Below are 25,478 nucleotides of genomic sequence, written 5' to 3' on the forward strand. Positions count from 1 at the left end.
AATGAATGAATATATTCCCAATAAGACAAAGACATTTCTGTATGATGTTTTCCTTGAAAGACGGCGATGGAAGGAATTACAGTTAGGGGGGGGAGGGGACATGGTGGCTGTAATAGGACCCTAAGGTGTACCACTGAATAACTAATAAAAATGTATTCATTTATATACCAGGAGCAAATATTTAGGAAATGGCGGATTCAATGCCCTTTTTTTCCAGTTAACGGTTTTTTTTTTTTTTTGTTTTTTTTTCCCGTACTATTTTATTTTGTTGGATAATTTTAGGATCCGGTCATAAAATTGGACGAGACTATTTCTTTTATTCAATTGTTTTTTTTTTTATTATTGTTGTTGTTGTTGTTTATTTGGAAATGTGGAGTGACATTATTAGGGAGAGAGATGTGCGACGGGTACACCACATACACACGGGGAGATATTTATGCGGGAGTGTATTTGTTTGCCGTTGCAGTGCTCAATAGTGCAATCGACATGGATAAAAAAAAAAAATTATTATTATTATTATTATTATTATTATTATTATTATTAGTGTGTGTGTGTGGCCTCTGTGCATGAGTCCTCTTTTTTTTTTTCCGTTTTGTAATCTTGTGGCCTAGATACGATATATACACAGAAATACATACATTATATATATATATATATAGAGAGAGAGAGAGGTGGTGTCTGTGTGTGATACATAAAAAAAAAAAAAAAAACCTATAGAAAGAGACGCGACACACACACACACACACACATACATACACACAAAAGATGTCATTACTTGAAAAGAAGCAGGATAACAGTGGCGGCAGCAGCAATAGTAATAGCAGTAGTAGCGGTGGTGATGTCAAATCCAGGAAGGATAATGATGGAAAAACAGAGGAGGGGGGAGAAGAAAAGGATGGACGGCTACGGACACCCAGATCGTACGCCATGTTATCTATTCCACGTGAACTGTCACATACACCTGCCATTGCTGGATTGTCTCCTACTGTTCGAACGCCATTTATTCAGAGATGCCATTTGCATCACGGTGACTATACCAGCACCGACAACAAGGATGAGCATTATCGGCAGCCGTTGGAGCATATGACAATCATATTTGAGGAGGATAGCCTGCAGCTCACGACGACAAGTTTGTTAGGTAAAGGGGGTTTTGGTCGTGTGTATGCGGCGCGGTCCAATGGGGGTGAGTTATATGCCTTGAAGGTATCCGCAAAGAAACTGACTGAGGGTGATTGGGCCCGTCTTCTGAAGGAGGTGGAACTGATGAATCACTTCTCACGGCACCCCAACGTGGTGAAGTTTATCGCCGCCGGACGGGATGAGGAGACGGCGTATGTGGTGATGGAGTGCTGCGCCAGCCGCTCACTGCACGATGTTATCGCCAATCACGGACTAGATGTACCGGAGATTCTGTGGGTGGGGTGGGCTCTTGTGGACACCATCGCCTTCATGCATTCTAAGGGTTGCATCCACCGTGACCTGAAACCGCAGAATCTTCTTTTTGACTTTGATGGGAATTTGAAAATTACAGACTTTGGCCTTTCCAGTAGAATTGCGGAGGCGCAACCACGCAAGACAGTTGCGGGCACCGCTATGTACATGGCGCCAGAGATTGCGGAGGCAGTTTACAAGCGTATGAGTCATTCAACCCATCAGCCGCCGCTTCAGTACGGTCAAGAAGTGGATACATGGAGTATTGGTGTCGTGATTTACGTCATGCTGACACGCATGAACCCATACATGGAGGCAATGGAGAAGAGAGGGACACGGGAAATGGATAAAACGCAAAAAACTCTCTCACTCTTTAATGCTGTTGCGGATGCCGCATGGGAGTGGCCAACAGGGTGGTCAGGCGACCCGGAACTCTGCGATCTTGTAAACTGGGCACTTCATCGGGATACCAAGAAGCGTGCCACGCTGCAGGAGGTGTTGCAACACCCCGTGTGGAATCGACGTCCGCTGTCATGCCCACTCTCTCTGTTGTACAAGTTGAATCTGCTGGAACGTCCCTCTTCCTCTTCTGTTTCACGCCATGGCTCCAAACGCCGTTCATTGACTCGTCTCGCGGACAATCTTCCAATTCCCACAGGAAAGAGGACGGCAGATGATGTGCTCGCGGAGGGAATGCGGCGCGTCGTATTGACGGAACAAAGGGCTCGTGCAAATTTGGTGTTGGAGCATCACGAAACGTTACGTGTCATGCTGGAGTTGTTGAAACTTTCACGTGCGGAGGCGGACGTCAGACGGAGCATTTGTGAGGACGAACAGAGATACCGCACTGTGATTCAAAATCAGCGGGTCACACAGAGAAGCAGACGCAGAAGGAGTGAGGCACTCGTATCGTCATTTTCCGCGGCAACCGTACCGACAGAGGCGGGACCCGTGACTCGCTCCTCGCGCTCGCACAGACAGTCTAGCGTCGTTCTGGTGGCGCCTGCGGCTTCCACGAAGGAGGAATCCGGAAGAATTGTCCGTGCCTCACCCGACAAGTACGCCATGGTTTATCCAGGACGAGACACCGCTACACGGTGGTCGTTGCGTCCCGTGATTTCACTCCCTCGTGAACTAAACAGCGAAATAGAAGAGTTTAGGTGCCTGAACCATCACATCATGACAAAATTGACAGCTATGCCTCATGGATACAATGGGTTTGATTGTAATGTGTGTGATCGTGAGATTCTTAAGATTTCTCCTGAAACTCCTGCCTTCCGTTGCTATAAATGCGACTACGACCTTTGTATGCGATGTGCCTATCAAGGGCGTCTCAAGGACGTTAATTTTGTGTGCGTGTCATGCGCGAAAAAGTTTACTTCTTCTGCAAAATTGCAGGCCCACTCGTTACAGTGCCGTGGTCCTAGCTGGAGTCCATCCCCACGCCGTTCCTCACGTATGAACACGATGCTGTGGGAGGAGGCCGAACCACGACGTGGCAGCCTACTTGAGGTGCGACTTCCCGATGATCCAAAGCCCCGAGCCAGTGGACGTCCATCTGGGCGTAGTTCAACAGGACGAGCCTCCTCTGGCGGACGCATCAGCATCGGCGACAGCCATGTTGCCTCTCCAGAAGATGTGGGAACCATGGTGGTGCAGCATCGTGATGCATCCTTTCCAGAGATGCCCTTTACACGGCGGGCGGGAAGCGGTGGCGGACGAAGGTCAACGCCGGCTAGAGTTCACGGGTGTGAGGATGTCAACAGCAGTTTTTCATTTGAGCTTCCACCTGAAATTCGTCTGTCAAGACTTAAGAAAGGGGAGAGGATTCAACCAAGAACTTCTGCGGAGATGCAGGAGGTGATGGATGTGGACTCCCCTCCACTAAAGAAAGAACGGAAAGAGGCGCGCGGCGGGGGACAGGAGAAAGATACGCCTCCTTACAAAGTGAATGAAAGTGGGAATATTGTTGGCATAGCCGCTCAGCACCGAGCCGCGAGAGAAGCTAGTCTTCAACAGCAGCAGAAACAACAAGGACAAGGTGTCATTGTTATTAGAGCCGACGCGGCCGCCAAACCACCAGAGATGTCTCGACAACCCCAGGTACCGCGAAGTGTTTCGTCCAGCCGTTCCGCAGGGGCGGTGTCGTCGGTCGCAAAGAACGTGGCCCCCAAACCAATTGAACCTCACTTGGCAAAGGTCACGCGAACAGCTATCCCTGCTCCCACTCCCACAAATACTACGGCCCCTGCTGCTCCAATGCCAAACATGCCAAAGAAGGGACGTCAGCCCTCTGCGGGTGGCATGGTGACGCTGCATGGTGGGCCCCCGTTACCCCGTAGAGGGCCGGGCATGCCACAGAACACACCATACTTGGTGCCCCAAGCCGTTCCACCGCCGAATTTTCCCGTACCGCGTCAGCCATCCCATCCGTTGGTGCAATCTGGCGTCGAAGCACGCCAAGTTGTTGGCGGCCATCGTGTTTCTGGCGGCAACAGTGCATTTTTGGCACTTCCTCGTGAAGAACAGAATAGACAGCGGTTTGTTGACGACTTCCTTAGTGGTGGATGGGTTCGTTTCTACTCCTTCACCAATGAAGAGACGGTAGTGATGTATTACTGCGCACAGCCCGGTAGATATGGCGCCATGTTTCCAACAGAAGCCGGTGTGGGCACGGCGGTAGTGGATGTTCACTCTAGACTAGTGTTGTACGTACCATGCATGAACAACGAGAGCACAAACCGCAGTCAACCACACCCACATGTGCAGACTTTTTACGATGAGGATGTAAGACTACTCAGCGTCTCCGAGGCACAACGACATCTTGGCGGTGTTCTAGAAAGTATCATGGGTTTTGTGAATGAAGTGGCACGACTTCGGGCGGAAGGATTGACGCCGGCGGCCGTTCACGCAGCATATATTCATCAACGTGATAAAAGCTCCGTGCCAAAGGACACAAAGTTTGTCTATGTAAGAAAGGTGTTCCCAGACCCTTCCGGCTCTTTCACACTCTTTCGGCTCTCTAACCTCCGCTCACAGGTAGTGTGCAACACGCTCATGGATATTCGCTGGCAAAGTGACAGAAGACACAACGTTGGGCAAAAGTACTACGTTCTCGCAGACGGTACGGCAGAACCGTTCGTTGTGGATCATACCGGAATTCTTACGCAAGTGGAGACGGTACTGAGCAACAATTTCCGTCGATGAAGTGCCGGGGGGGTTTCGTTACAGCTGTATCTGTCTGTCTTTGTGTGTACGTATGCGTGTGTATTTCTATTTATGTCGGCACAGACATCTTTTTATTTTTATTTTTTATTGATTCCCCACTATTATTATTGTTATTGTTATTATTATTTAGTTTTGTGTCTTTTTGCTGTACTTCTCACGAACAACAGGGAATGGATGGAGGGGGTACAAATGAAAACAAAATTACGAGGGAGCCTTTGTGGGACCCACGTCGGGCATAGAGAAACACCGCAGCGTTTATTTCCCCCTTTTTTTCTTCCACTCCGCATCACAAAATCACTGGATTTGTCTCTTTTCGTGGACGTGTATGCTCATGGGCAGCACCACCTTTAAAAAAACACCGTTTGGTACCGTCTTTTTTTTTTTTGTTCAATTTTTCTTTGTTGTGTGGTGGGGGGATTTTGTTCATTCTTGTTGGCGTTATGACTACTTTTTACGTCGTTTGCTGCTGATGGATGTGCCGAGAGAAAGTGGAGGGGACATGGACTTGTATTGGGCCTCACACAACTTTTAGACATTTATATTCTGTTTTTTATTTTTGTTATTTTTTATTTTTATTTTTTTTTGTGTGTGAGTGTCTGGTGATTGGGCCATGCCATACGCCTGCTTCTGATGAATGGGAAAAGAAAAAAACAAACAAACAAACAAGAAAGTGATGGTGCTGGTGAGAATCGTTTGGACTGGACGGGAGAGTTTTATGAAGAGAATGCAGGGAGAAACGAGGGACGAGGTGGAAAAGGAAAAGGAAAAGGAACACTGAGCGTACAAGAGATCAACGGTGACATGACCACAGGAACGGTGAGATGCGGATGCTTTGCGTGTTGCTGCTATTTATTTATTTATTTATTTTTTATTTTTTTTTTTTTTTTGCAACCCTGCTCTATTACATTTTTCGGGTGTATACTTTAGAACAGAAGAGAGGGATAAAAGAAGGCGCAACAGTTAGACGACATCTATGCATATATGCGTGTATGCATTTAACCAGCAGTGATACCCCAAACGTCATTAAGAGGAGAACGGAAGGCGGTGCTGTTGGCTCCGCATGATTCTTTTGCGTGTGTCGGATGTTTTGATGAAAAGAGGGAGGGTGTGTGTGTGTGTGTACATCTGTCATTGATTATCTTATGTATATCTTGTTCTCTGTGTGGGTGTTTTTATTCTGAATTTGGGCTGCGCTGATAGATAAATAATTATATATATATATATATATATATATATATGCATTTTTTGCTTTTGTTCTTGTGATTTTTTTTTTTTTTTTTAATACGAAGTTGTTTGTGCGTGTGTAAATGCGCCGCTCTCTGCTTTGCATCAATTTGCCAGAGGGGCGGAGGCGGTGTGAAGGCTCCATGCTGTCTTGTCACAACACAAACAACAACAACAATGACGAAAGGACACATCACACGAAAAAGGGGAAGTGTAATGACACCATCGGAAATGTTGACTGGAAGGCATCGAGTCGAGGCATCGGGGATATTCTTCCAAAGCCATGGTGGCGCCGTCGTCCATCTGTGCACGCCAAACGTGCAGCAACTAGCAGCACCACCTCTTCCCCCGCTTCATCGGTTGGTGTTCACCTGTTTTCAACCTTTTTTGTCACACCAAGGGAGTTGACAGTCACACTACGCAGGTGGGAGAAGTCACTCGAGCAGCGGCAGCGACGTCGGAAGCGGCGGCAGGGTCTACGACGTGGGGAAAATAACTATGGTTCTCATGGTAAACGTTCTGGCAAGGAAGTAGGAAATTCTACTACCAATTCTGCATCGGGCATCTCTTGTTTTGGAAAAATGCCACTGGAGACGTTGCAGGGACTAACTGCAGAAGAGAACACAGAGGAGCTTTCATCGATGTTGGCTACGGCCCGTTTATTCTACACGTCGGCGCAACGATCTGCCGCAGCATGTGTTGATGTCAGGGCCAAGGGTCGTGCACTCGTCAGGGAGTGCCATGGCCTCAAAACGTGGGTCTGCCCCATACTTCTTCACACCGCATCCTGCGGGCGTCGCCCACAGTGCAAGGCCCCTACTTCGGGGTGAACCGACTGTTCTTTGCCCATCATATCTCTCAGGGCTGCCAATATTGGCAATTTTTTAAAACTTATTTCATTTATTTTTAATTTTGGGTTTTTTTTTTTTTTACGGTAAGAGGGGATGTGGGGAATTGCGGGCGGCGGTGGAGCAATGAATGGCTGGCCACTGCTGTCGGCGTTCGGACGGCAGTGTGTACTGCGCCCTACGCGCACGTTTTATTTTTCTCTTTGCATTCAATTTTGCTTTAAGGTCTTTCCATTGGATTCATTGACGTCTTTCAATGAATGCCATGTAAGGCATTTGTTTCCTTCCTTGTTTTTTTTTTTTGGTCTAGTGTAGCTGGGAGAACAAAAGGAAGAAGTGAACTAGTGTGCCTGGGCCTTTTTTTTTTTTTTTTTACTTTCTTCTCTCTGTGCGTGCCTGTGTGTCTCTTTTTATCACTATTACTGAGTTTTATATGCCGTCAAAGAAGAAGGGAGGGGCCAACGATTCCGAAAAGGCGGAGCTTCTGCGCCAAGCGGAGCTGCGGAAACTCGCCGAGGAGCAGGAGCGTCTGCGCAGACTGGAGTCGGAGGCACGTCAGCGGCTGGAGGAGGAGTGGAGGCGCGCTCTGGACAATGAGCGGCAGCGGGAGATGGACATTCATCGTGCCATCACAGAGCGTGAATTGAGGTTGGCCTTTGAGATACGGGAGCAGGCGCTGAATGAAGCCCTCGAGTGCAAAGACCGCGAGACCCGTGAGCTCCGCGCAAAGTTGAGCGGGATGCAGCTGGGCGTTGACAATATGATGCAGGAGCGGGAGTCTGCCTTGCGACGTGTGGCAATGCTGGGAAATGAACTGGAGCTTGCGCAAATGCGAAGCGTTGAGGCAGAGAATCAGCTCGAGGAGAAGATGCGTGTTTCTCGGGAACAACTGTGGGATGTGGAGCGTTTACGTGAGGAGTCAGTGAACGCCTACCGCGAATTGAAATTGGATTACGAGCGGCTTAAGAGGCTGCATGAGGAACTACAAGTGCAGTTTAATGCCCTGCAGGAGGCGCAGAACACCGATGCCTTGACCATTGATGCTAGACTCGCACACGCCCATCCGCAGAGCACAGATGCCGAGACGGCACTTTTACTGAAAGTTCTCAACGAAGAAGTAGAGAAATACCGCGAGACGGCGCGTTTGCTTCAATCTGAGCTTGAGCGAAAGGGCCGAGATGATGAGAAGGGGAGTGTGCTCATCAGTCTTCTTAACTCGCAGCTGGAGGCTTCGAGGGATGAATGCAAACGGCTTCATGAGGTTTCCACAGGCAGGCGGGTGGAACTAGAGGGGGTGCAGTCGCTGCTGGATGCTGAGCGTGAGAAGACAAAGTCTCTCTACCGTGAGCTTGACACGGCACATGCGGAGGCGACTGTTGAGCGTAGGCAGTTTACACTGGAGATTGGTGTACATAAGGCGCAGGTAGGGGAACTCACAAAGAATCTGGAAAATGTGAGCGCGGAGCTGGTCGAGTTGAAGACACAGTTCGATACCCACCGCGCCAGAGCTGCAGAACGTGAGCAGTATGACTTTCAAGTGAATGTCTCTCTCAAAGGGGAAGTGGAGCAGCTCAAGAAGGATCTCACGAAGATGGCAGAGGAACTACGTATTACTGGCGATGATGCCTACACGAAGAAGGCGTTGTTGCGAGCTGAAATTGAGAGTCTGAAGGTACGTTTGCAAAAATTGCAGGAAAATGCAGAGAAGAATGAACGGGAGTCGTTTGAGACGATAGCCGTTCTGCGTGCCACTAATGAGCGGCTAAAGGAGGAGAAGGAAACGCTGGTGCGCACGACCGAGGAGAGCACGCGGAGGATGCGTGATGACATGATCGAGGTATGTGCCGCACGTGATGCCTTTAAGGCCCTTGCGGATGAGTTAAAAGCACAAAAGGAGGAAGTTGAAAGGGACCTTTTTGAAAAGCTTCTCCGTATGACGGCGAATCATGACCGCCTGCATGAGGAACTGCAACAGACCGCGGTAAAATACGCAGCTCGCGAGAAGGAGTATGTCGAGAATGCCATTTTTCTCAACGCAGAGAAGGAGACATTAAAAACAAAAGTGGAAGAATTGAGTGAAAAGCTTGCGCAGCGGGCCCAGGAGCACGCCTGCCATGTACAGAGCATCAGCGAGGAAATCAACTCACTGAAGTTAAAGTCGGAGACGCAAATAAAAGCACATAAGAGTGCTCGGTTGGCGGAGGAGGAACGTGCTAGCAGGGCTGAGGCGGAGGTGCAATCACTGAAGCAGCAGGTAAAGAGGATGGAGCGGCAGATGGCGATGAAGCAAACTGAGCGGGAAGGGGCGGAGCGGGCAATGAAGGGTGAGATCCGTGTACTTCAGCAGGAGCTCAATGCGGCAAAGCGCACAATTGAACGGTTTGAGTGTGCACTCGGGGACACCTCATACAAGTCATTATGTGAGGCAAATGAACGGATGCGGCGGGACTTGGAGCAACAGCGTGAAAAGGTGGCGGTGCTTAACGAAACGATTGCCTCCATGAAGGTGGAGTCAACCATCATGGAGACTTACAAGGAGAAAATGCTTGCGGACCAGAACGAGCAGTACGCAAGACGCATTCAAGAACAAGAGAAGTTACGGCAAATGATGAACCCACTCTTTTTTGAATTACGGTCTATCGTCGAGAGAAACGGTCTTGCAGGGTCACTGCGCCGCGATCTTGACGCGTTTGATGATCATCTGCGAAGATCAACTGCGACGACAGGGCAGGAGAAGCGAAATATCGCCTCCTCCCCTTCTTTGACTGGGAAGGCAGTCGTAGCAACGGAAACGACAGGCCCCGCTCCATCTGCCGACGATGGCTACCGGACGTTACCCGCCGTTGGGGATCGAAGGGGGACGCATGGCAGCGATTCGGAAGGCTACCGTTTGTTTCCGCGGAAGCCAGTGTCCACAGTTCCGCAGAAGCAACACCACCAACAACAACAACAATCCTCCTCCACGCATGAACTACCAACAATCTTTTGAGGCACGGTAAGGCGTGTGAATAATCTCTGGATGCTTGCGTTTGCTTTTTTGCTTGTTGTTTTTTCGTAGAGTGGACTGGGATGTATATAATCTTTACATGGGATTTCCCCAGATATCACCATGACCACCATCTCTGTGTGTTTGTCAATGTAGAACCGGCTCTCTGGGAGGGTGAAATGACACAGTCCCCCTGCAACACGCGGAGTTTAAAATGATGAAGGGAAAAAGGGATGTATACCGCCATATCCCTCTTTCTCTGTCTCTCTCTCTCTCTCTCTATATATATATATATATATATATTTATATATGTGAACTAGAGGGAGAGAGAGAGGAAGGGAGGAAGAGGAAGAGAGAGCAAGGAAATGTATTTAGTATATATGAAACTGTCTGTTTTCTATTTGTTTATTTATTTATTTTTATTTTTATTTTTATTTTTTTGTATGTGTGGAATGTAAAGGATTCTAGAACGTCATTTTTTGTGTGTGCTCAGAACAATTTTTTTTTTTTTTTTTGCTCCTTTATTATTATTATTTGCATATAATTAATTTTAACTGAATGTGTATTAGACGGATATTATTATTATTATTATTATTATTTATCGAGCACCTGTCCCTTTTTTTCTGCTTCTTTTAATTTTTTTTTTTTTTTTCTGGCTTCCTGTTGTCTGTGCTTTTCCCACACCCACGCGTTGGCCACATGAGGTGTGCGGGGTGGGCTTAAGCGAGCATTACAGGCCCAAAAGACAACGGGCCACTCGTGTGAGTTTTCCAGTCCGGCTTTGATAGAGTGGGAAGGAACGAAGTGTCTATGTGTTTTGAGGGGAGGAAGAGACGGATTGCAGCTAAAATAACAACGACATCGGAGAAATAGAAAAAAAAATTGCACAAATCTGCCGCGGCAAATGGTGGATCATCGTGTGGCGCATCTTTTGCTTAACTTGAAGGATTGCGCCCCGGTAGACGGTGAGTGCGTCCACAGCCCAGAATCCGTGGCGTGGAGCCCACACAATGTTCTTCTTGTGGCCACGCACTGGGCGTTGTACCTGCACATCAGAGGTCTTGTTGCATCGGACTTTGTCCTTCGACCCGCGTATCAGCCTCGCGGTGACACCTCTAGCATGATGTGCATCACGGGAGCAAAATGGGCATTGGATTTGGTTCCAGAGGAGGCGTACCCCGCGACATGCAGACTGTGTGTGCGAACCACACGTGATATTTACATATATCGCGTCATTCGGTCCGGTAAAGGGAGGATTCGCGTGAGTTGTGGGGTTTGTTTTATCCCAAAAGTTGCCTCGGAGGAAGATTTAGACTCTGTCGCTGGTGCGGAGCGAAAAGGACGTAAAAGAGCTCGTTCATCTTTTGGGAATATTGCTGCTCCCGACGCTGAGAATGGTGGCAAGGGCCAGTTACGGCTGTCAGATGGCCCAGGGTGGTGTGTGGTCAGCTATGAGTGGTTTCCGTTGGATCTTCTGGTAGTGGTGACAGTGGGTGGTATTTATCTTCTCAATTTATTTGACGACGTCTCAGATGAGACGGAATTGCAGTTGCGATTATTTCCATCACCCGCATTTTGTTTCACAGGAAGTCCCCTGGCAAGTCTAGTGGCATCATGTGCAACGCGGGTGTTGGGGTGTGATAGGAACGACTATCGGCTGGTTGTGGCGTCTCCGTGTTGGCTTCGTATCTTTACTGTTTCCACTACTCATGTGCATCTGACACATTACGTTGAAGTCCCCTCTCTCTATGGCGTTCCTACCGCCCTCTGCTCCATGATGAGCGATGCGAGTAAGTCTACTATGCGCGTCTTTGTTTCTGCCCCGATGTGCATTCTTGAGGGGAACTTTGTGGTGGGCCCATCGAACAATGTCGTGGGTGAGGCACAGCAGGTCAATTGGACCGCAGTGGGTTCATGGAATTCCGAAGGCGAATTGGGTGACGAAGTTTCTGTGCGTCACTTTCTAGTTGTCCCGCTTTTTTCTTTTGTACCAACGGAGGCATCGACCACATTAACGAAACGTAAGAGCACGACTGGTGAGAGTGCGATGGATGGGCGTGATGCACATTACCTTGTATTGGGTGTATGCCAGCGTCGTCTGTTGGGGTTTGTGGGAAGGCGGTGCGTGGAACTCCTGCATTGTTTGCGCATGAACGGTAGCGAGTTTCCGCGTGACGTCGCGTTGGAAGTCTTGGGTGTGACGATTCACCCTTCTTGCACATTGGCGGTTATAGGAGTCCGAATTGGTATGCGGCAATATCCGCCGTTTCAACTGCTGCCGGTTAGTCTTAACACCAAGGGTGGGTTTTTGTTACGTCTTCTTCAACTTCTGGAGGGGTTTGATTCCCTGTCCGATGGGAACGGTGACGTGGCAACGATATCGGCCACGGCACCAATCGACACTGTGCTTCCGGCTTTGTGGAACAGACAGCACTCCACGTCGTACTTTGTGTGGGAGGACCTGCTGCCAAGCTCCGCTGTTGCCTCCGCGATTGCACATTCACATCATGAGGAGACCAAGCGTGTGTTAGAGTTTTCAAAGATCGAAGAAGAAGTAAAGGACGAGGGGGGAAACATCCACGCAACCTCTTCCCCTTTTTTCTCCTTCTATTACCGGGTACTTGGCGCATGGCGACGCGGGTACCTTGAGGAGCGCCAGAAACACGGCGTGGAGTTGTTTCTGCGATTTCCGGAGGCCAACGCGGCGTGGCGATGGGCACTACTCCGCATCTGGCGTCGATGTCCGGGAGACGCGGCTTTAATGGAGCTTCTCTTGGCAAACGCCGTGAGGCGCATGGCGGAGGAGGTGCATTACGCCGGAGTCACCAGGAGTGAAAGCACGGCCTTGCCGTTAGAAGCGGCAGACACCTCGTATCTAGCGTTTTTGGCTGCTGTTCAATTTGGTAGGTTGTACCAGCAGCAATCCGTCAAGAGCGGGACGTGGGTTTACGACGGGGGATTTGCGGAGCAGGTTGGGAGATTTGTCGATACTGTGGAGGCTCAGATGTGGCGAAAACAACGAACACCACAAAAAGAGAAGGAAGAGCAAAACACATTGACGTCTCATTCTCGCTTTCCCTGTTCCATATGTGGAAGGGAGGAGCAGACGCTTTTAACCATGTCTCTTACTTCCACCACGAAGGTGGGGCGAAACATGGAAGGGAAATTACAGGACTGTGCGACGGGGTTTCACCTTACGGTGTTTTCTGGCAGTACATTTACCCCGCTTTCTTTTGTGAAACAAGACGAGGTGTTAAGTCGGTGCCTCTCATGTGGCATTTATGATTACGCCACTGGGCCCCTCTGTAGTGTATGTGAAGGTCTGATGATGTGAGGTCGCTATGATACTGCAGTAGATGATGGCTATCGATAGGCTGCTACCATGCATGTTGATGACAGTACTCTTCCACTTTGCGTGAGAGATTATGTGTGTGTGTGTGTGTGTGGAGGAGAGGGTGGGGAGAAGAGAAGAACGGAGAGAAAACGAAACAAAAGATGACATTTTTCGTAAAGACGTTTTATGCATTTTTTCACGCACACAACAAAAATTGTTATTCTTTTTCATTTGTGTTTGCCTGTCAATATATATATATATCTGCATACATGGAGAGAGAGAGAGAGAGAAGCAGTTTTTGTCCTTGGTGTTTTTAACCTCACCCTTCAGTCTTCCTTTTTTTTTTTTTTTAATCTCGTTTTCTTTCTCTTTATTTTATTTTCTTTCTTTTACTTTCCCAACATTGTCGATGTGTAACATCCACCACTGTACCAGCTTAGGAAGGTAGTAAGGTGAAGGCATGCTCTTTAAGCCACGAGGCGTGACGAGCAATGACCCGAAATATGCTGGTAACTCTCGTATCATGACGATACCCGATCTTCTTGCTTACAGAGACACCTGGAAGGAGCGTTTGTCGGATGATTTTTCGCTAGGGCGCATTCTGTTTGCTGCGCGAGCCGCCAAGAGCAAGCCTGCGGCGCCCGAGAAACTTGTGATGACCAGCAATGGATTTAAAGTGAAGGACAGGGACGCGATTGCCCCATCCGAGCGAGGTGTGCGCATGGTGCAGAGCACACTTAATAAACTGACAGAATCCAACTTTGACTTGATTGCCAAAGCTATTCTTGTCCCGGAGATTATTCTGAATGCGAATGTGGTGGCAGATGTGGTGCGTCTCATCTACGACAAGGCTCTTGTTGAACCTGTCTTTGCTGGTTTATACGCACGGCTCTGTTACATGATTGTACGCTACGAGTATGACTACCGCAGCACACAAAGCGGTGAAGTTGATGCCCAGAAGAGTGAGGTACGTGTGGCGATAGTGGAAAAGTGTCAGCAAATGTTTGACGGGGCTACCAAAGCAGTGCGGGAAACCGCCTCGGAGGAGGAAGCCGAGAAGGTGCGTAAACGCAACGTAAATAACATCAAGTTTGCTGGTGAACTTTTTTTGAAGTCACTCATTACACAAAAGATTATCGATCGCATATTGGGTGAGAAACTTTTTAATATTACACCAAACGACATGGATCTGGAGGTCGTTGTCAACTTACTGGAGGTCGTAGGGAAGATGTATGAGGAAAAGCACCCTGCGGCACAACCCGCATTGTGGAAGCTACTGGGGGAATTACAAGAGGAGCGACGCTTTTCGAATCGTATTCGTTTTCTTCTGCAGAACCTCATTGAACGGCGCAATGGCGGTTGGAAGCCACGGGAGCCGGAGCAGGTCATAGTGGAAGACCCGCAGCAGCAGCAGCAACAACAACAACAACAACAACACCAGCAACAGCGGTATCATTTCCACCACCATCATCATCATCAACAGCACCAGCAACACCATCAGCAACACCACCAGCAGCAGCAGCGGAATTCCGATCAGCTTCAGACACCAATAGGGAAACGAGCGAAAAGCTACCAAGATGTCTCAAATCCATACGGTGTTGGGGCCCGACGTTCGACGAGCCACTTGGATCTGCCTGGGTATGGTGCGTACGCCATGCCACCACCACCGCCACCACCACCAACGTTGCAATACGCGGGGGTGGAGGAGCAGCTCTCGGTGGATGAGAGGAAGCTGATTGTGCTTGCAAGACCACCAGAGACACTCACAGAAGAAGTGCGTCGAAACATCTTTCGCATTGCTCGCGATGCCGTGGAGGATGGATTACCGAATCGTGACTGGATAACGAATGACCTCTCACGTGTTTTGGGTCCCAATGAAAGCAGTAGCCAGAGTTTAATGACAAGCGTCTACGTGATCCTACTTCGGGCTTTAATGGACCCCAAAGAGAGCGAGCGGACGCTGTTCTGCACGGCTCTTGAAAGGGGGAACTGGGAACGCAGTATTCTGGGCCGTGGATTTGCATGGTGTCTCACGAAAATTATTGCAGAACGAGATGTGGCTGATTGTCCGCGTATTTATTCTCGGTTTGTAGATGTCGTTACACGCGTCACTGAGCTAAACTTTTTGTGCGTGACAAAAGACATCATTGCACGCACAGCGAGGTACCTTGACGTTCTTCAGGTCGTTTACGATGAAACGGAGGAGTGGGAGGAGGATTTTATTCACGTTTGGGACAAACTTTTGGTGACGCGGCAGGCACCAAATAAAGTGACGGCGGCCGAAAGCATGGAGTCCATGAGTTTCACGCGGTTAGGGTCCTTCTTGCGCGGCATCCTACCGGACTTTGTGGCATCGATGGTGCAGGCGGGCTTCTTCACAGAGGACGAGTTGAGGCAATGGCGGCAGGAGAATGAGTCAAATCCAAAATTCCGCGCCATCACGGAGGAGCTTACCCAGTTGTATCCTTGACACCAGCACGAATAAAGTCCAGCGGCTAACACATGAATAAAGGCGAGGCGGAGGGACAAATGCGGTGGGTGCGGCAGCGTTTTCTAACAGTGACGGATTTGAACCAAACATTCTGTGTTCAATTCTTCTTCCCTTTTTTTTTTAATCCATTTTCTTATTGGTGCAATTTTTTGTAGAGAAGAGAGTGTGCGGCATTTATGAGTGGAGGGGGAGGGGAGGAGGAGTCAACGATGGATGGTGCCTCTTTTTTGAACCTTCCCGCCCACTTGAGTTTCGGTTGCCTGATTTTCCTCTTAAAAGACACCGCCTTGGAGGGCAGCGAGTGCAGTTTCTTTTTATTTTTCATTCCACCCGCCCACTCCCTCACCACCACCACCACCACTACTACTGTGACTCTCCGCATGGAGGGGAGTTTTGTTGGCTGCAAGGCTCCCCCTTTTTTTTTTTTTTAGGGACCGCCGCTTCGTGGGGTCCACAGCGCGCCCGGTTGTCATAGGACGAGCCTCAATGGACCGATTGGTTTACTGATGTATGGGCGTGGGGTGAATTTTTTCACTACGAGTGCGGGGGCTGCCAGGCGCACTGAACCCAGCTGTCATCTCCCCACCGTTGCCCCTTCTCTGTCTGTAGGAATAGGGGGGACCAGGCCGCATCCCGGCGCACATTACTTTCTTTTCTTTGTTTTCTTTTTTTTACCCTCCTCCCTCCCCTCTTTTTGCGTTTGTTTGTGTTTTTTTTTTTTTTTTTCCCGCATCGTTTTTTTCATCGTTTTTTTTTTTTTTTTTTTTTGTGAGTTGTCAAGAGCCGTCACGCACGACGCACAGCGGTGCATGTTGGTTGGCGGGCACGACGACTTTACATCGCCTCCGCGGAGTTGGTGGCGGGGGGGGGAGGGGGAGTCCAAAAAGAAGAAAACAAAAACAAAAACAACAACAACAACATGGGAGCATGAGGATGTGGCGAGGAATAAAAGAAAAGAAAAAAAAAAAAAAGAAGAACTCGAGTTAACACGTGTGTGATCGCGTGGCACCTGAAAAGAAAGATAAAAAAAAATAATGAAACCTAAATAAATAAATTAAAAAAAAAGAAAAAGTGGGGAGGGGGCGGGGGAGGGTTGGAGGAGGTGTTGAGAAGTCCCTTTTTTTTTTTTTTTGTTTGGCGGCATGCGCTGCCTGTGAGTTTGTGCGCATGTCTGTTGGGCGGCGTGGCTGGAAGGAAAAAAACTGGCGGGAAAAGGCGGTGGGGGAGTTGGTGATGGGACGCAAACAATAAATAAATAGTGGGAGAGAAGGAGAGAAGAGGGGGATTTGGATGGGTGGAGAAAATAAAAGTTGCGCCCACGAGAGACGGCGAAGACGACTGTAAATGGCGAAATAAAATAATAAAAAAAAAAAAAAAAAGGGGATGAACAAAGAAATAAGCAACGACGACGATGACGACATCAAAAACAACAACAACAAAAAATAAAAAATAAAAAATAAAAAACAGCAGCAGCAGCAGCAGCAAGAAATGAATAAACATCAACCGAGAAAAAAAAAAGAAAAAAAAAAGAAGAAAAGAAAAGAAATATGCATGAGTGAATGAACACAACATATATGCATATATTTATGTTTACATCTTCCCCTTCCCCTCTTTCCCCTCTCTCTCTCTCTCTCTCACCGTCTCCCCCAATCAACAACAGCAATAAACAACAGAAGAGGGGAAGAGGAAGGAATGGAAGGGAAAGGAAGGGAAAATGGAGTGGGCTTGACGGATGGCCAGAGAAAACAACAAAAACAACAACAAAAAGACAAGAAAATTGGCAGGGGTTGATGTAACGGGAAGGAGACATGGGCATGGCCTCCTCGACGGTGGTGACTATTATTATTATTATTATTTTCACGCACACGAGAGAAATTGAGGAAAGAAAGAAAGGAAGAAAAAAAAAAAAAGAAGAAAAAAGCCATCAAAGAAACCCAATAGACACACACACAAAAAGATATATATATATTTGTATATATGTATTTTTTTATATTTTATACGCGTATATATAAAAAAAAAAAAAAAACATATAAATGGGGAGGATGTTGATGATGTGGTCTGAATTTGAGGCACGTGGAAGTGATGTTTTTTTTTTTTTTTTCTTTTTTCTTCTTTTATTAAATGACTCTCTTCCTATGTTTTGGTATTGTCGTTGCTGCTTCCTTTTCATTCCGCATCCCCCCTCCTTAACCCCCCTCTTCTTCTCTTAAAGCCGTGAAGTTTTTACTCGACGCAACGACACACACACACACGCATTTGTGGTGATTTCCCCCCTTTTTTTTTTTTTTTTTTTTTGTTATCAAAACCGATAATAAAAAAAAAAAAAAGAAAAAAAGAGGGAAAATTGGGGAGGAGGCAACCGCTGCGGTTTGGGCTGCGGAGGACGCACACGGGAGGGGGGAGAGGAAGGAGACATGCGCCGATGATAAGGAAGGAGGAGTTTTTCCTCAATTGGGTGCCAAACACACCAGAGCACTGAGCGGCGTTGTGTCTTGCGGGAAGGAACGGGAATGAATGGGTTGAATGGATGCGTAAAGAAAATTCCCTCGCATGTAAAACACCGGGGACTCGTGTGGATCCCGCAACAACACCACAAATAATAGTAATAATGCGGAAACCCCCCCCAACAACAACAGAAAAGAAAAAAAAAAAAAAGTGGGAGGGAGGCGTTTGCGGGAGATGTGCAGAGAAGAACCACACGAGTGAAATGAGCGCATGAGATGACTCTTTGAAAAAAAAAAAAAAAAAAAAAAAAGAAAAGAAGAGAGTGGAATGAAACCCCTATTTTTTTCTTTTCCTCGCATCCCCGAAAAGATGTGAAGAAGCGGAAGGAAGGGGAAGAAAAAGAAAAGAATGCGCACGTAAATCCCCTTTTCTTTTTTTGTGTGTGTCTGTGTGTGTGTGTGCGTTTGTTTGCGGAACATCATTTCCATTTTTTGGGTGCCTGCTGGCGTTTTTCTTTTCGTGTGACTTTTTAGTTTTCCTTTTCTTTCTCTCTCTCCATCTTTTTGAAAGCGTGGCGTTCGTGTGCCCAATTGTGGTGGTGTTTGTGTGCATCATCTACCGTACTTATCGCCATTTTTTCCTTTTTTTTGTGTGTGTGTTTTTGCGCGTTGTTTTTTGTTGTTTTTTTTTGGTCTTGCCGTTTTCCCTTCCCCTTTTACTTTAACCTTTTGAATTATTTCCTTTTCTCTCGTCTTCTTCTTCTTCCTCCTTTTCTATGTGTAATAAATAAAGTGGGCGGCGCTCTGTATTTCTTCTTTTGGCTGCTGCGGTGCTGCCGTCCACCGCCGTGAGTCATTCTGCCCCTTTGGAACCTACTGTCTCTTTCTCTCTTTCTCTCTTTGTGTATGTGTGTGTCACAAAACACGGACGCGAAACGATGCCTGGATGGATCAGGGGATTGTTACACACATTGTTGTTTGCAGTGCAGGGAGGGAGGGAGACGCCAGTTTGTTTCCACCAATTGAACACACAGCCACGGGTATTATTTATTAGCCACGCATGTTGCGGTTATCGTTTGTCCACCGCAAGTCCCGACATCAAAATGTGCTTCGGCGTGGTCGCCCGCACATGCAAAAGTACCGCGAGCTCAACCGGTGGCAGCGGCAAGCACAAGGCATAAGCAAGTGGGATCAGAGCCAATCACACAGACCGTTGCCTTATGTTGAGCGATTTAATCCGGAAGGTGTCGGTGTGACCCGTGGAACTTCTGCCTTTGCGTGGCAGTGGTGGCATACGCAGCAGCCGTGGCTGCCAAATGTTGCACCGCCCAACCATACTGGAAGAAAAATGCCAAACACGTCAGGAACAACAGAGGAGACGGCGAAACCGCCAGCGTGGGATGAGGAGTTTACATCGGTTGTTTTGAGTATGACGGATTCGGAGATACGAGAGTATCTTCTCGGTAAACTCACGGATGTTATATTTGCCGAGACACAACGGGATGGATATGAACTGCGACGTTTGGACTTTGAGGGAAATCCGCTTACTGAATTACCGGAACGACGTATAATCGAGAGTTTTGTATTTGAGGAAGAGACGCTAAGAGAACGTGTCATTTATCAAGTGGTAGAAGGGGTTTTCCGCCTCAGTCCAACATCTGCCGACAGACGGGAACTACGCAGCGTGGAAACAATCATTGACTACGTGCTCACGCACGTGTCGGCTGCACGGCCAGACTCACGGCCTCGTGTCACACCAGCTGCCCTGGCGGTGATGCAGCAGTGTCCACTGCAGCCAGAATTTGGGTTTGTACACGCCTTACCAGTGGACTCGCGTGATGAAATCCTGCAGGAATGGGAACGCATGCATCATTTAGACTGGCAATTTGGTAAGGCTGTGTACGTGCCACGCAGTCGCGAGGAGACACGCGGTAATCTCACGTGGCTGCGAGAGGAGCGGCACAATGCAGAGCGTGTGGAGTTCATGAAGAGGGTGGCGAGTGGCGAGGCGAAAGCGGAACACATGAGGCGCATTGCCGAGGCCGCCCGTACGGAGCCTCCTGAAACGATGCATGGATGACACCCGAGAGGTGAAAAAGGAAAAGGGAGGTTTGTGTGTGTGTGTGTGTGTGTGTGTGTGGAAAGAATGCATGAACGAAGAAGTGGAGCTAAAGGGTGGAGGTTGGTGCTTTTTGTGTTGTTTTTTTGCCATTGTTGTTCGCCGGGAGGGCGACCGAGTGTGGGGTGGTGGTAGCTGACGGGGTGGTGGCAACAGCAGGGCGCATGCATGAGGGTAGAAATATGTGGTTTCTTGTGCTTTTCTCCTTCCTGCAAGATGGGGGGTGGTGTTTTGCCTTTCCTCTTGTTTTTGTTTGTTTTTATTTTCTATTTTTGATATTATTTTCTCTTCCAACCAAACAGAAGGAACGAAGAGTAGATATTTCATGTCGACTCTTGTGGAGATGGAGCACGGCGGTGTAGACGACGGCGATCGTGAGGACGCCGTGAATGAGGCCAGCGTGGATTTGGAGCAGTTGCAACTCATTCAGCTTTGTTTTGGTGAACATGAGTTTGGTGTGGCACTTGACAAAGACGTGACGGATGAGAGAGACGAAAAGCATGATGGCGTTGGATCCGACCTCTTGCAGCAAAGGACCAAAACCCACCAAAACGGCGTCGTCATCGCCTTTGACTTTGATCCCATTCAGTTTGTGCAAGAGAAGTTGGATCACGGCGTGCCGCTCCGTAGTTTGTGCCGTGATCTTGAGGCTTACGCAACGCTACTTGACAGCAGCATTTTGCGACATGTTAACATGGACGTCCATGACGCCTTTGTGAAGGTGTCTGGGCACCTCGTTGGGATGCAGGATGAACTGCGTTGTGTGCGGCAGTCAGTGCTCGCCGCCGTGAAGAGGGTCGAGGATGCGATGGAGAAACTTTCGCGGCTTGAGGAAACGGTGAGTGGCCAAATTCGAGACGCAACCGAAGTGGAGCTGGCACGTCTCTTTGATGTGGTTTTTCTTAAGATCCTTCTGATGTTTGATTTGCTCTGTGGCCGAGTCGAGGCGCTTCCTTCTTGTCTGCGTTGCTCAGAGATAGTCAACAAGCAGCAACCAGCACCACCACCGCCACAGCAGCAGCAGCAGCAGATGAAACACATGGACAGCTCCTCCTCGACAGTTGTGGTGATGGCGGTGGGCAACCCACATGTTTTTGAGGCACTTTTTGATATCGCCGTCACAGTGCAGCAGTGGAAAGCCCTTTATCAGACTCTGCCAAAACTTCCACAACGCGCAAAGGAGTATGAGGAGGCTTCAGAGATTCTTCGAGAGGGCACAAAGTTGTCGCATCAAGTGTTTGCAAAAGTATACATTGCATTCCATCAGGCCTATCTGCAGGCCCCACGAGAGGAGTTAAAGCAGGCATTGCGTGATGTTATGGGATTGTACCGCACCTCTGGGGAGTTTCAGGAGTTTTGCCGGATGTATCGTGAGCGGATTTTGCGACCGCTGCTGGAGTCTGTGCTCTCATGGCGGGCCGCAACACAGGCTCGGTACAATCTGGAGGACACCATCAGCCTGCTCACAACACTGCGGGATCAACTGGAGACAAAAGTATTATGTTTCTTACCGATAATATGGGAAGCTTTTGAGGAAACTGTGCTACCGATCCCAATGATTATATGGCCAACCGTATGCGAGGCACTTGTAAAGAAGATGGTTGCGTTGTACGACATTGGCGTGGCTGACGCTTTTCAGCGGCGTTATGTTGCAGCCCATGAACTGCTTGCTCTCATGATGTCAAACTGCAACTCTTCGGAGGAGTTACGGGTGCTGATGCGGTCGCCGGATGTTGCACTGTGGAAGCATAAGTGGAATACTGATGTGTACGGCACGATACGGGCCAATGAATTATCGAAGAAAATAGAGGACGCCATCCAAACTTTTCGTGCAACGCCAGTTGAAAAATTGGCCCAAAAATTCCTGAACCAGTCCGAAGAACATGTTGCCGGGGGCGCTGGATTTCGCATGGAGCTCTTCACAAAACTAAAGGAGGCGCTGGATTGGCTGTTTTCGCCCGAGACGTACATTTACATCTTGACGCCGAAATTTATTCGTGAGGCGGCCGTTGCAACGCGTCGGGTGGTGCAAAGTTTTCTGGAGCACACAGAAGGAGCTCAAAATGGTACTTTGATGCGGGACTGGCTCCATTTCGTTATGGGAGCCTGCGCCGATCTTGATGTTCTCGTGGCGTACTTTGAAGGACCTTTTTCTGCGCGACTGGAAAAGGAGAGTCGAAAGCCCTTCCCCGTTTCATCCCCTCTTATTCAGCTCCTCACGCAAGATACGTGTCGTGGCGCTGTTGTATCCCTTCAACTTTTGGTGCGGAGTCGTGTGGCGGAAGAATGTGTTGTTGGTCTTCAGAATATTCGCTCTGTGAGATCGGCGTATTCGCACATGCACAAACCCTTTCCTACGGCACCGTCTTGGTACGTTCCCAGTATTGTAGAGCCACTGCAGCGTCTTGATGCGTCAGTGCGTCCATTAATGCCTTTAGAGACCCATCATGTTGTTATGACGGAGTTGGTGAAGGACGTGGCGAGCCGATTTCGTGCGCTGGCCAAGGAAACACTTGTGACGGCGAAGAAGACAGAACAGAGTTGGGAAAAGTTGCGACGCCGAAAAGAAACCACAAGCGGTGCACGTGGCCCGGATGCTGAGGCACCATCGGGGTGCGGGCATCCTTCTTCCTCTTCTGCTGCTGTGCGACCCACACAAGAGACAGCGTCGGACCGTGACAAGATGACGCTTCAGTTGTATCTGGATGCCAAGGCCTTTGTCAATGACGTGGAGAAAACACTGGGACCCGGTGTGAAGGCGGAGGAGCTCGATGCAGTGGATGCACTCTTTAAACTGCTGCGCCGGGCCAACTGGATTATGGGCGAAGACATACCCGAGCCACCAGACATTGATGAATCTGACCCATGAACGCCTTTGGAGCTTTATGCATGCATGATGGACACGATGGATAGGAGATCTTGTTCTCTCCTGTTTGATCTTTTTAAAATCCTCTTTACTTGTTTCCCTTGTGCGTGCCTTGTGGGCGTCTCCAATGATAAGAAGGGCTACCAAAAAACAAAAACAACGAGGGAGAGAATGTTGTCCGTGGTGGAATTGAAGAGCTATGCGTCAGAGGAGGATCGAAAGAATTGTGAAAATTACATTTTTACTTATTTGTTGCACTATTCGCTTTGATTTTGCGGTTGCCGATTATTTAAGATTTTGTTTGTTTGCTCCTCTTCTGTGCTTGCGCGCCTGTTTTCCTTGCTTTTCTTGTTGCACGCAGGGCGGAGTAGAAGGAAAAGCTGTTGAATGGCATACCGTGTGCTAGGCTCGCCGTATGCATTGGTGCTCCACCAGCATGTGGCGTACTTGCGCTTGCGTCGTCAGCCCTTCAAGGTCTACTGTCGGACGTTGACCACAACTTTGTTTTATGCTCTGTTATTCCGCGCCCGTAATGCCTTTTGCACGGTCACGCCTGATGGCAAGTCGCACCTGCAGATGTGGCAGCTGGTAGATGCGGTGGAGCGGTCTGGTATACAAAGCGTGGAAGATCCGTTTCTCGTAAAGAAACGTACGCATCCAAATATTCATCTGGCAACGTGGAGTATTTTTGTGTACGCGTCGTGGTGGCTAGCAAAGACAGGGGCGATGTATCGTTGGGTCGATGGTGAAAGCATTGAGGTTGTGGAGGGGTATTTTCGCTATTTCCTCCTTATTCCGGGCATTGGTGTGCCGCGAGCCATAGTGAGACAGTTCCGACAGGCGATGCAGAGACTGACTTCTGTCACGGGGGTGTCAAAAGAGACCGCGCCGTACATGCATGAACATTTCCAGCGTCTCTGTGGCGCTCTGGAGGAGCATTTCCAGCAGCATTCAGAAACGATGTTTCTTCTTGGGACGCCACACCCCACGTTGGCGGACGTTTCCATGGGAGCAGCGTTTTCCGCCAACTTCTTGATGGATGACCCGCCCGCATCCTTCGTCGTGCAGAAGTTCCCCCATCTAAACCGCTACCTGGAGCGAGTGACAGGGTGGCGTGGGGGCTTATTTGTTGGGGCGGAGAACACAGAAGAAATGAATGAGTGGGTAAGCAAAGCATCAGACGGCTACGCAGACGTAATCCCCGAGTCACTGTCGGCTTTTTTTCAACTAATTGAAGAGGTGATGCCCTTTATGCTGTCGCAGTGCGCGGCATTTCATGCCTTCATGGCGGGTGACGGGGTGCGGCAGCTAAAAAGGGAGCCATTGGAGGGGCCGTGGAAGGGATGCAGCGGATATCTTGTTCCACAGGTCACGGACATTAAATCCCTCATGATTATTGACAATGGCGTGTACACCGTGAGGGCGCGTGCACAAGACCTTGAGGTGGCGTTGTTGGCTGCCCGGGAGGTGGTAGATGATGATTTTAACACTGATGATGAAGGGTTGAGTGAAGTTGCGGAAGCGAGTACACAGAAGATGACTTCTGCAAGCCCCACTTTGACACATGAAACATTGCGGCCAGAATCGGGATCGAAAACACGTGCGGTTGTGTCGTCAGACACATCGGTCGACACCAACGTTGCCGCGGAAATGGATGCGGGTGACTCGCTAGCGGAGGATGCAGATTTTCACCGCGTCTTCACCAAATCCAATTATCGTCAACGTGGTGTCCTTTCAATGAGACGAGGCACGAGTAACTTAAGTTCCATCGCTGTGGATTCCCGCCTCGATGCACTTCGAACAATGTTGTACAAGATGCATCATCCACACTACACACTCTCCAGCGTCTTTCATGGTCGAAAGATGTTTGTGGCTATCATACCTGAATACGAAGTGGATCGAAAGCGGAAAGAAACAAAAGGTGGCGTCGTGTAGTGGGGTGGGGTCTTCTACCTGACTCTATTTATTTTATTTTATTTTTTTTGTTAGTTGTGTGTGTGCGTCTCTGTGTAGATGCATGCATGTTAACTTCCCTGTTTTCCTTTTTTTATTTTTTTTTCTTGCACTTCTTTAAGGTCGAAAACACGGCAGCAAAATATTTTGGTTTGGACATTTGTGTGGTATCGGCTACAAGTGGAGGAGATTGGTTTGCGACGGAAGGGAAGGAGAAAAGGAGGAAAACCCGTCGGTTAGGAACGGGTCCCCTTCTTTTTTTTTTTTTTTTCTTTTTTTTTTTTTTGCGACGTCGTCTTGCCGCAACGCTGCTTTGCCCATCTATTGCGTGGAGGCCGTGTGAGACTACCCGCAAAACGTTGCTCGAGAAGGGGAAATAATGTTGGAAGCCAGCCGTGTTCGTCTGCTCAATAGGCAGACGCAGAAATACATGACAAAACTGCGCTACCGCTTTCGCCGACCACAGGTGTTGCCACTTCGTCAGACAGCCGAGCAGCGGCGCAACACGATTCTGAGATTTTGCGAAAACGTCGGATATCCTCGGGGGATCACTC

At 48.6% G+C, this 25,478-nt stretch overlaps 9 protein-coding genes across 9 annotated transcripts, besides 46 other annotated features; all 9 read left to right on the forward strand.

The window, feature by feature from the left end:
- Nucleotides 1–25,478: part of a sequence feature (heterozygous, Esmeraldo-like haplotype) that runs on past the window's edge.
- Nucleotides 225–249: a microsatellite.
- Nucleotides 325–359: a microsatellite.
- Nucleotides 504–543: a microsatellite.
- Nucleotides 617–658: a microsatellite.
- Nucleotides 729–761: a microsatellite.
- Tc00.1047053510285.70 (protein kinase, putative) lies at nt 766–4,638 on the forward strand (the record flags this gene model as incomplete). Its single annotated transcript, XM_809187.1, has 1 exon — nt 766–4,638. The coding sequence occupies one exon, from the start codon at nt 766–768 to the stop codon at nt 4,636–4,638; it is 3,873 nt and encodes a 1,290-aa protein (XP_814280.1).
- Nucleotides 4,728–4,748: a sequence feature (AT_rich).
- Nucleotides 4,759–4,786: a microsatellite.
- Nucleotides 5,207–5,243: a sequence feature (T-rich).
- Nucleotides 5,506–5,545: a microsatellite.
- Nucleotides 5,869–5,897: a microsatellite.
- Nucleotides 5,922–5,943: a sequence feature (AT_rich).
- On the forward strand, nt 5,967–6,713 carry Tc00.1047053510285.74 (hypothetical protein, conserved; the record flags this gene model as incomplete). The annotated part of the gene is made up of 1 exon (XM_809194.1): nt 5,967–6,713. The coding sequence occupies one exon, from the start codon at nt 5,967–5,969 to the stop codon at nt 6,711–6,713; it is 747 nt and encodes a 248-aa protein (XP_814287.1).
- Nucleotides 6,762–6,797: a sequence feature (AT_rich).
- Nucleotides 7,165–9,720, forward strand: Tc00.1047053510285.80 (hypothetical protein, conserved; the record flags this gene model as incomplete). The annotated part of the gene is made up of 1 exon (XM_809188.1): nt 7,165–9,720. The coding sequence occupies one exon, from the start codon at nt 7,165–7,167 to the stop codon at nt 9,718–9,720; it is 2,556 nt and encodes an 851-aa protein (XP_814281.1).
- Nucleotides 9,966–9,997: a microsatellite.
- Nucleotides 9,998–10,028: a microsatellite.
- Nucleotides 10,036–10,075: a sequence feature (GA-rich).
- Nucleotides 10,130–10,156: a microsatellite.
- Nucleotides 10,292–10,316: a microsatellite.
- Nucleotides 10,334–10,371: a sequence feature (T-rich).
- Nucleotides 10,622–13,051, forward strand: Tc00.1047053510285.90 (hypothetical protein, conserved; the record flags this gene model as incomplete). Its single annotated transcript, XM_809189.1, has 1 exon — nt 10,622–13,051. One exon carries the CDS (start codon nt 10,622–10,624, stop codon nt 13,049–13,051), a length of 2,430 nt encoding a protein of 809 aa, XP_814282.1.
- Nucleotides 13,144–13,163: a microsatellite.
- Nucleotides 13,388–13,442: a sequence feature (T-rich).
- Tc00.1047053510285.100 (hypothetical protein, conserved) lies at nt 13,512–15,521 on the forward strand (the record flags this gene model as incomplete). Its single annotated transcript, XM_809190.1, has 1 exon — nt 13,512–15,521. The coding sequence occupies one exon, from the start codon at nt 13,512–13,514 to the stop codon at nt 15,519–15,521; it is 2,010 nt and encodes a 669-aa protein (XP_814283.1).
- Nucleotides 14,453–14,576: a microsatellite.
- Nucleotides 14,709–14,732: a microsatellite.
- Nucleotides 16,252–16,310: a sequence feature (T-rich).
- Nucleotides 16,433–16,462: a microsatellite.
- Nucleotides 16,490–16,516: a microsatellite.
- Nucleotides 16,555–16,613: a sequence feature (A-rich).
- Nucleotides 16,893–16,921: a sequence feature (AT_rich).
- Nucleotides 16,965–17,006: a sequence feature (A-rich).
- Nucleotides 17,007–17,026: a microsatellite.
- Nucleotides 17,027–17,088: a sequence feature (A-rich).
- Nucleotides 17,138–17,190: a sequence feature (CT-rich).
- Nucleotides 17,218–17,255: a sequence feature (GA-rich).
- Nucleotides 17,380–17,400: a sequence feature (AT_rich).
- Nucleotides 17,423–17,462: a microsatellite.
- Nucleotides 17,500–17,553: a microsatellite.
- Nucleotides 17,628–17,658: a microsatellite.
- Nucleotides 17,817–17,837: a microsatellite.
- Nucleotides 17,853–17,886: a sequence feature (A-rich).
- Nucleotides 18,274–18,305: a microsatellite.
- Nucleotides 18,425–18,455: a microsatellite.
- Nucleotides 18,621–18,762: a sequence feature (T-rich).
- Nucleotides 19,047–20,066, forward strand: Tc00.1047053510285.110 (hypothetical protein, conserved; the record flags this gene model as incomplete). The annotated part of the gene is made up of 1 exon (XM_809191.1): nt 19,047–20,066. The coding sequence occupies one exon, from the start codon at nt 19,047–19,049 to the stop codon at nt 20,064–20,066; it is 1,020 nt and encodes a 339-aa protein (XP_814284.1).
- Nucleotides 20,099–20,126: a microsatellite.
- Nucleotides 20,335–20,390: a sequence feature (T-rich).
- Nucleotides 20,431–22,974, forward strand: Tc00.1047053510285.120 (hypothetical protein, conserved; the record flags this gene model as incomplete). Its single annotated transcript, XM_809192.1, has 1 exon — nt 20,431–22,974. The coding sequence occupies one exon, from the start codon at nt 20,431–20,433 to the stop codon at nt 22,972–22,974; it is 2,544 nt and encodes an 847-aa protein (XP_814285.1).
- On the forward strand, nt 23,359–24,906 carry Tc00.1047053510285.130 (hypothetical protein, conserved; the record flags this gene model as incomplete). Its single annotated transcript, XM_809193.1, has 1 exon — nt 23,359–24,906. One exon carries the CDS (start codon nt 23,359–23,361, stop codon nt 24,904–24,906), a length of 1,548 nt encoding a protein of 515 aa, XP_814286.1.
- Nucleotides 24,932–24,955: a sequence feature (AT_rich).
- Nucleotides 25,177–25,210: a microsatellite.
- On the forward strand, nt 25,304–25,478 carry Tc00.1047053510285.140 (hypothetical protein, conserved; the record flags this gene model as incomplete). The annotated part of the gene is made up of 1 exon (XM_809195.1): nt 25,304–25,478. A coding segment is annotated over one exon (175 nt), but the record flags the coding sequence as incomplete, so codon positions are not given.

This window comes from Trypanosoma cruzi, genomic scaffold, assembly GCF_000209065.1.
Source record: "Trypanosoma cruzi strain CL Brener 1047053516701 genomic scaffold, whole genome shotgun sequence".
NCBI classification, from domain to species: domain Eukaryota; phylum Euglenozoa; class Kinetoplastea; order Trypanosomatida; family Trypanosomatidae; genus Trypanosoma; species Trypanosoma cruzi.